Raw genomic sequence first — 8886 nt, 5'->3', positions numbered from 1 at the left:
ATATATTTATTTCACAGTACAAAATGTGGTAACCTAAAGAATACAGAGGAGAAAAAAGACACAAACAAACGTGCTACATGAAAAACAATATTTCATGCCTGCCAAAACAAAGACATTTTGGTGTATAATAGAAATTATGCATTTGTCACAAAGTAACTATAAAATTGTCTTCAAATTAAATTACTCTTTGCTCTCTATAATCTCCCCATTGATGCATTTATTATAAAATGTGTATCTGATGCTTAAGACCCACTAGAATATTTAAGGGTAGTATACAGTATGTTTAATAAAACCAATGCTAATATGCATCGCTAAACCAGATTTTTTTAATACTGCTAAAAGATAATTAATATTGGCATTTGGCCCCACGGCAAAGTTATAAAAACCACTGCAGAAAAAGAGTGTGACACACCTCACAAATATTTAACACGTGAAAGTGTTATGCACACAAACAAATGTGTGACAAATTTCATCCAGTAAATAGTGTGACTGTAAAAAAGTCAAAGTGAAATAATTAACTTTAACCACTGAGAACAAAGAGTTAGATGAACTGTAGCCGATAGTTGAGAGGAATACATTAAATCTGTCTTGTGCTGCTGGTATGAAATACTGCAATAGACACACTGTTGTACTGGTTGTAGCTTTCAGCAGGAGTTGGTTGGGCTTGACATGCCGAGAGAGCTTGTACACGATTCTGTCTGTCTGGTCCCATGTGGTACAGTATGATACTGTAATCCTTTACCTGAAGGACAATTAGGGTTAATTTGCAAAAACAGATATCTCCGTTTTAATTTATTTTCCTATGTTTTTTGTGTAACCCAGAAAATATCAATCAAAATGTGAAAATCAATTAAACTGGTGTTGGTTAAAGGATCAGGAGGATTATTATTAAGCAATCCATAGAATGGAACTCTCCCGTCTATGGCAATTTCACTTTGAAAACTGATGGTGCACTTTGGGATCCTGCCAAAGTTAATCAGCATCATCAAGAGCCCCTACTGTATGGAATGCAACATTGAGTCCTTCATAAGGATGTCCATCAAAGGCCTTCAAGGTCCTGACTGGCGTGCAATAGGGATGTTTGCTCTCGCCCTTCTTCTTCCTTCTCATAAATTAGATCATGAACCAAGTAACTAACAACAGGAGAACCGTTGGAGCCTAGCTGAACAGCTAGAGCATCTTGATTTTACTGATGATATTGCACTACTTGCACACACTAACAGATACAGGACAAATTACACACACTAGGAGGAACAACTTAAGATAAGATAAGAATCAATAACAAGAACAATGCACCAATAATCACAGATCATAACCAACTAGAGGAGGTAGACAGCTTTACATACCTTGGGAGCATAATGACGATGAACAGAGGACGATGTCAAGGCCAGAATAAGAAAGGCAAGAACAGCATTCAACATCTTAAATAAAAACATCTTCAAAGCGAAAACCTAGCACTTAAAACCAAGCTGAAATTCATTCCGTTGTACAGATCTGAAACACGGAAAATAACCAACATCCGCAACAAACTACAGACATTTATCAATCGCTGCCTTCAACGCCTCCTGGGAATCTACTGGCCCGACACAAACACCAACCTGTGGGAGCCATAGAATGTGTTGTGGGAGCACACCGAGCAAGAACCCATGGCACTTTAAATTAGGAGAATGAAGAGGAGCTAGATAGGCCGCACACTTAGAAAACAAAATAAACCAATCACCAAGCAGGCACTATCATGGAACCCACAAGGCATGAGAAAGAGAGGAAGACCTACAACAACCTGGAGAAGAAGTGCAAAACAAGCGATTAAGGCTGAGGAGCTGTCATGGCAGCAACTGGATTGGAAGGCACAAGACCAGAGAGGATGGAGGGCTTGGGGAATATAAAGGCCTTAGTAAGTAAGTATATCATTATACATGGCTTCTTTTTATGCTTGTTTCTTTTCAGATATAATTTATAAAACCTCCTACATTAGCTCTATCTTTGACTTGGAAAACAAAGCTTGCTGCGAGTTGTGCATCCTTGCTCAAGTATGGCTAATCACAGATGTACTATAAAGATCCTGACCGGTTATACTCATAATTCATCCAGCAGCTACAAGCCGGTGATTAATTCAGTTCATCACACACTGAACATTGTCCATATTAGAGGAGTTGCATGACTGATCACTGTACTCACTGGCTGCTCGCCAGCAATGATAAAACCAATTATACCTGCAAACCAGCCAATGGCCCTCCTTAACCTGTGAAAATGATGATCTGGTGCTAATGAAGTGAGTGAATTAGAAATGCCATCTGCTGCTGCCTTACCACCACTTATTGCTCAGAAGCTGTAGTTTTCAAGGGCATTGTAGAAAAAATAATATTCTCATAGCCAATTACAGAATAGGACTAATGTGTAGGAATTCTATAATTAAACTTAAGTGGAGGATTTGTAAATTTAGCTTTATCCTGTGCCTCATGGTTTCGCTAAAGGACAAGTCAGAGGATCACCAAAGTCAGCAGGATTTATCTTTTGGGAATCCTGAATGTCTGAACAAAATGTAATGACATCCATCAAATAGTTGTGGAGATATTTCTGTCTGTATGTACATATTTAAACAGAATGATGAACAGAACAGAGTTAACTTTCTAAATACAAAAAACTAAAAACATGCAGTGGATGCCCCCCCACACTCCCACTCTTCCTGGTTCCAAACTCCCTCCCCCTGCAGAGACCGTCACTGCTTGATTACTTTGGTTACAGTGTAGTGTGTGCTAAGTTAAGGACTGATGTGCTGGATTTATAGTTGCAAGGCATGACATAAGGGATTTCCACGTCTTATTAAATTGTAGAAGCCTCTTACCCAATAGTTGTTGAGATATTTCTGTCTGGACCAAAGTGGTGGACCTAAAAACAGACAGACACACTCACAGTAATGTTTCTCCCAAGGCTAAAAATGTTTTGAGGCTGGAGGAAAAAAGTTAACTTTATGTTTAGTCAGGTAGAAAATTTCCAATGCTGCTTCTCATGTCACACAAGGTTAATACAAAAGATTGTTGAAGTTGTTTTGCAAGCAGTAAGTGAAAATAGAGTTTTGTACCGAGCAGAAAACCCCCACAGAACCACAGTGAGCATTTCCCCCCCCAGATTGTGTGTGGAAATGAAAGCCACAACACAGGCTGCTTGTTTTCTTCTTTTCTGGGGATTAACGGGTTTATTTATCATCCATAGCTGTAGCTATCCATAGCTGTAACAGATGCAATGAATAAAAATGATCCATAATAGCCACATTTTTAACATGCGGATAGTAAAAAAATTGCCTCTTCTAATCTTTTGTTTACCATAAACAAAATGTAAACAGAACTCAAAATGCATATTCAAACGACAAACATGATATGCATACACAACACTGTGTGGAGACATTGTGAATAAATTACATACTAGCAAAAATGTACGAATTAAGCAAACTCACATAATTATCAAGTGTTATTCATTCAGATTTAGCTCTCCGCCAACGTCAATGCTCTTCACAGTTTTCAATGCACAGAAACGGAACAAACGGCAAAAGAGGGTGTTATGGTTCATCTGATTGATGAACATAACCGTATTTCTATGCACAATACAGACCATAATATATTAAACACACAATATATTGTCCTGTTTTTTCAGAAGGGCAATCAGCTTGAAGGGGAATTATTGATTGCTCTTTGCAGTTGATCTTGCAGTAGTCTGGAGAATATTGATAACCAGCATTTCGATAAAGTACACACAAGTGTCATGTTCTAATGAGGCAAACAAGCAAAAAAACAAGTTTGAAAAACTCTTCCTCTGCTGTCAGCCACTCCTGTCGTTGCTTTCGTTTAATTTCAAATACATCTTCTTGATCAAAAAGGTTTTACAGGTATCTGTCCTCCCATCTTCTTATACTGTAGCCCCCCACCAACCTGAAAAAGGATGAAAAAACAAGACAGACTGCAGTGAAAAATTATCATTATCTGTCCTTCACAGTAAACCTGTGTATAAAATTATTATAAGGTGCTTTATCTGCAAGATTTCGCTGAGGTAAAAAACAGGAGGTGTAGGAGCTGCGACTAACATCAAAATAAACTAAAGCTTCGGATTATACCTGCAACCACTGAGATATCCTCCTGAGGACAAACGGTTCATTATGCCATCATCTTAATGATCCATCATGTTCAGAGCGGCTGAAAAAGATTTCCCTTATCGGGCACTTGCGGACAGCAGGGACGAAATGTCAGCCAGGAGGCAAATTAAATCTCGCTATTTGTTCATACAAAGTAAATCAGGGGATTTTAATGTTGTCTGATGGAAAGTGCAGATGAGATGGAGTTGTATCTCTGCGGCTGTTCAGACAGCCATCAGGGATAACTGCAGAGAAGCTGCCTTTCCTTACGCTCCCAGATGGAGAGAATGAGAATGCCATTTAGAAGAACGTGATGAGCAGCGTTTCTCACTCTGCTGAAAAGTGGAAAAATTTGCTGAGGATCTTTTGAGCTTATTTTTTATGCTGGGCACTGTATGGACTGTTGTCTGTACACTGTTAAATGTCTTTTCACAAAATGAAATGTCAGACAAGTTTGTTTCCATATGAATAATTTCCTTTTAAGCAGAGATTAAATACTGACCTTACTCAGTTGTCAATGTCTGATATGTGATTCTCTATCTGCAATTAAAAGAAAAGGAAAACGGAGACATCAGTGAGATGGACATCCATTCTTTCTTTGTTTGTTTTTTTAGGCTTTTCCACCTTTAATTTTGACAGGACAGCTAGATGAGAAAGGGGAGAGAGAGGGGGGAGACATGCAGGAAATCGTCACAGGTCGAAATCGAACTCTACCTCTGCGTCGAGGTATAAACCTCTCAGTATATGTGCGCCTGCTCTACCCACTGAACCAACACGGCCACGATGGACATCCATTCTTATGACTGGTTGTTCTACACTTCCTAATCAATTTAAATGAAACAACATTTGTGTTTTCATTAACGTCTGTTTAAAATGTCACATGAATGGCTTTTTATGGAGGTACCAATGGCAAAATACTGTATATCAGAATAAATATAATTCAGAACTGCTTTTAAGGTTATTAAAAAGTCTGCTTGAATATATCGATTGGTTTTCATATTTGTCCACAATAAATAAGGACACAAAGTGTCTCTATATTTTTGGAAGGTTTTTAATCTCAAATATCTGTTTATTGAGCAGTTATATTTCACATACATTACAGTTTTGCATTCAAAGCTCTTTTTCACTGTATATACAATTGCGCCTGGAGCATCGGAGTCATTAGACAAACAAAGTAATAGGCACAGAAGTGATATTTAAACAGAAAAATGAACAGAACAGAGTAAGGAACTATCTAAATACAAAACACAAAAAAAACATATGGAGGGGGGGGGAGGGGATAAAGATAAGCAATTACCACATTATATCTTATTTATTTAAGACTTACAATAACCAAAGTCTAAAAACAAACAATTTGTATATGTAACCGTAACCCAGTACTGGAGTCTCCACTGGTTGCCTGGCAACTGCTCAGAAGCAAGAATTAGTCCAGCATTGTTTTTACACGTCTGTTTTTGTGCAGATTAGACGAACAAGATAAAACATGTTAATTACTGAGCTTTAGAGCTGTTGGTAGGCTCATTTTCTTACCTTTAGACAGAGCCATGCTAGTTGTTAGACACACACAACACACACACACACCTCTCACCATTTCACTGGTGCCTTCATCTTCAAAATTCTCTTCGCCGCCGTCCGTCATCTCCCCCGCCTCCACCTCGGCTGTCCCCTCCGCCTCCTCTCCACAAGAGTGGTCTGCTGCGTTACCATGGAGACACACACACACCTCCTCTTGTTTCCTCTGCATGTCTGGGAAAAGAGAGACTGGCAGTTAACATCAGAGCATAATCGATTTCTTATTTTTTTTACAAATAGAATAATCTTTCTTTCAGACAAGCCACTTTATAAAGCTTAAATATTTTCTGTCTCACTTTGTGTGCGTCTTTTTTTTCTCCCACATGTATACTGTATATGCATGCTCCTGCAGCAGACACGTCCTCCCCTCCCTCAAATCTTACCGCTGTCAAAGCGATGTTGCCTCTCAATCTTCTCCAGTCTTCCCAGCAGTGAGTCAATCTTGGTCTTGATCTGTGACAGCTCCTTCTTGATTGTGAAGAGCTGGTCTGTCTTCACTGTGAGCATCAGTAATAAAGTTAAAAAGCATAATGTGATGTTTGACAAGGAGAACAACAGCTACTGCACTGATGTCTCATGTCTCAGCCAGGTTCGTTGCCAGAAATGTGGCTGAGGCACAATCAGTAAAAGGGCGTACGAATGGAAGCCAAAGTTTATGATATAATTTACTGTACTGCATTATGTGGAGAATACTGATTAGTATATGTGAGAGTATGAGCAGTGGAGAGGCAACTGTTGAACAATTAAGGAAACTATATTTTCATAGAATCTGGATCTTTATTTTTTGGTCATACAGTATTTCTTATCAGTACTGTAATAAAAACACTTTTCTAACCAACCTAAAAGGAATATTTTGACATTCTTTGTAAATACGCTTATTCACTTTCTGGATAACAGATTTTGTGGGTGCTGGTAGGTCGATTGAGTTACCTACAGACAGAGCCAGACTGGCTGTTTCCCCATTTCCTCTTTGTGCTAAGCTAAGATAACCGGCTGCAGCCTTATATTTAACAGACACATATGAGAATGAGATCAATCTTCTTATCTTGCTCTCTGCAAGAAAGCAAATAAGCTAATTTCCCAAAATGTTAAACTATTGATTGATATTTTGGGCCACTTGGGGCAGTACAACAAGCTGTACACAACATTGGCCAAGTTGATATAGCAAATTAGTTTGTAAACAGTTGCTTATTCACACATTAAGCAGTACCCAGCACTCTGTTAGCTCCACTATGTTCACCAGCTATTTGCTAACCGTGTCTGTCTACCGTTTGCTGCGGAGTTGAAAACGACGCTATGAGAGCGGTAAGAGTGAACCAAAATGGTACAGTTGCAGGCTATACAGCTAAACAATGAGCTGAAAGACGCTAAAAATGCTTCATAGATCTGAGGAAAACAATAGTCAGGTGATAATTCTCTCTGGGTTCTTACAAGCCACACCTTTTACACAACACAGATATTTGAACCATTATCATTATTATTATAAAATATTAATTAGTTTAGCTTTCTTGCTGAGAATGCTAAAAAGAAGTTAGACAGGAGAAGAAAGTTTATCGGTGTCTTTTGCCCTAAACGGCTCCTTCCAGGCAGCGCTGCCTAAGGTTAGGGTTAGGTGCCTTGGAGACAGCGGTCGCAGCGCTGCCTGGAAGGAGCCATTGGGGGCAAAAAAACACCATTGAGCGAGAAGAAACACAAGCAGTCCGATGAGTAGACTGGTTTTAAACAAACCTCCAGGTTAGCCAAACTTCTTTGGAAGATGAAACAAAGGTGAACAGTAAAACTATTATCCAAACTCTCTGTTGTAAACACCCATCATTGTTTACACTCTTCCTGGTTAAACTTTTCAAATTTCTCATGTGTAATAAGGGATTATTACCGACATTTCAGGTAGCTCACCTGTGTTATGTTGGCTTTTACAACCTGTCTCGAGCTGAAACAATTAGTTTGAGTCACTGATCAACAGACAATTAGGCAGCAACAATTTTGTTAATTGTTTAATAGTCTAAGTCGTATTTCAAGAAAATAACCACAAAGATTCACTTGTTCCAGCTTCTAAAATGTGAAGATTTGCTGCTTCTTTGTCTCCCATGACTGCAAACTAAAATATTTTTTGGGAGTTAGTTGGACAAAACAAGACATATGAAAACTTAACGTTGGACTCAGGTGACCAACTGTTTAGGTTTTAGGTATTTCCACAATTTCTGGACATTTTACAGACCAAATGATTGATCAATTAATCAAGAAAATAATCAGCAGATTAATCAAAAATAAATAATCATTAGTTGCCCTAAGCCCGTCTGATCATGATGTCTAACTGCTCACGTGTTTTGCCCTGCCACTAAAGCAATTTTGCCATGTTTCCAGATCTCAATCAATGACTTCTTATCATAACCCAGAAATGATAGACAAACCTACAAAAAGAAGACCCAAGTTGCCATAAACTGGAATGTTCCTTTAAACAGAGCAGGAAAAAGTGAATTAGAGGAGCAAAAAGGGACATACGTTTAGGGACTGTGATGGAGCCGACATTGAGCGCTCGGGAGGAGGAAGAGGAGGAGGAGGAGGAGGAGGAGGAGGAGCAGGCCCTGACTGGAAGGGAGGATTTGGCTCTGCGTGTGGACGGGACGACTAGCCGCGAACGTTTAATGGGGATCACAGCACGGGTCGCGGGCACAACACGACCATGGTACTCAAAGAGTCTGAAGACACATGAAAAATTAAATTTGCAGCAATCTTAGTAACAATAGAAATGTCACAAAAGTTATTACAATGCAGAACAACTATTTCCTTATTCTTTCTTGGGCATTAAACAGCAAAGTGTATCATCAAGCCAGGATTTTTTTCCGAAATAACCTGCTGTCTGTAGATGTTAGTGAGCAACAAGAAATACTTACAAAGCGCCTAATAGACATGATGCAAAAGATACTTGAATGATGGAGGTACATATTGAACAATGCCACGGCCATTCAATCAAATCCTGTTCCCCATTGCCTAGGACGCATCAAATTGCCAAAATAGCAATAATGACTCAAAGCTGAAGGATTCAACTCTCAGGGTTATTGTAAAGTAGAGGAAGTAAACAAACCAATGAAAATGTCAGAAGGAAGATACATTCTCTGGCTTGCCAGCGCAAATGACCAGCCTGGGGACTATCTGACATTCAGCACTCGCCTATGCGGATAAAAGCA

At 39.1% G+C, this 8886-nt stretch overlaps 1 protein-coding gene across 4 annotated transcripts in view; it reads right to left on the bottom strand.

Annotated features, from left to right (window-relative positions):
• Positions 1 to 2950: 2950 nt before the first annotated feature.
• LOC120568945 (RNA-binding Raly-like protein) overlaps positions 2951 to 8886 on the bottom strand; it is a 43628-nt gene continuing 37692 nt past the window's right edge. For 3 of the 4 annotated variants that reach the window (XM_039816706.1, XM_039816704.1, XM_039816707.1), the window contains 4 exons: positions 8201 to 8397; positions 6082 to 6195; positions 5715 to 5872; positions 2951 to 3926 (listed from right to left, as the gene is read on the bottom strand). In XM_039816706.1, coding sequence (XP_039672640.1) covers positions 3867 to 3926; positions 5715 to 5872; positions 6082 to 6195; positions 8201 to 8397 — 529 coding nt within the window. In that variant the 3' untranslated portion in view covers positions 2951 to 3866. Of the gene's footprint in view, positions 3927 to 4628; positions 4667 to 5714; positions 5873 to 6081; positions 6196 to 8200; positions 8398 to 8886 lie in introns of all 4 variants that reach the window. The other variant, XM_039816708.1, reaches the window with a different exon arrangement.

Source organism: Perca fluviatilis, chromosome 11 (genome assembly GCF_010015445.1).
Source record: "Perca fluviatilis chromosome 11, GENO_Pfluv_1.0, whole genome shotgun sequence".
Lineage (NCBI taxonomy): Eukaryota > Metazoa > Chordata > Actinopteri > Perciformes > Percidae > Perca > Perca fluviatilis.
This window is presented reverse-complemented; position numbering and strand designations above follow the sequence as displayed.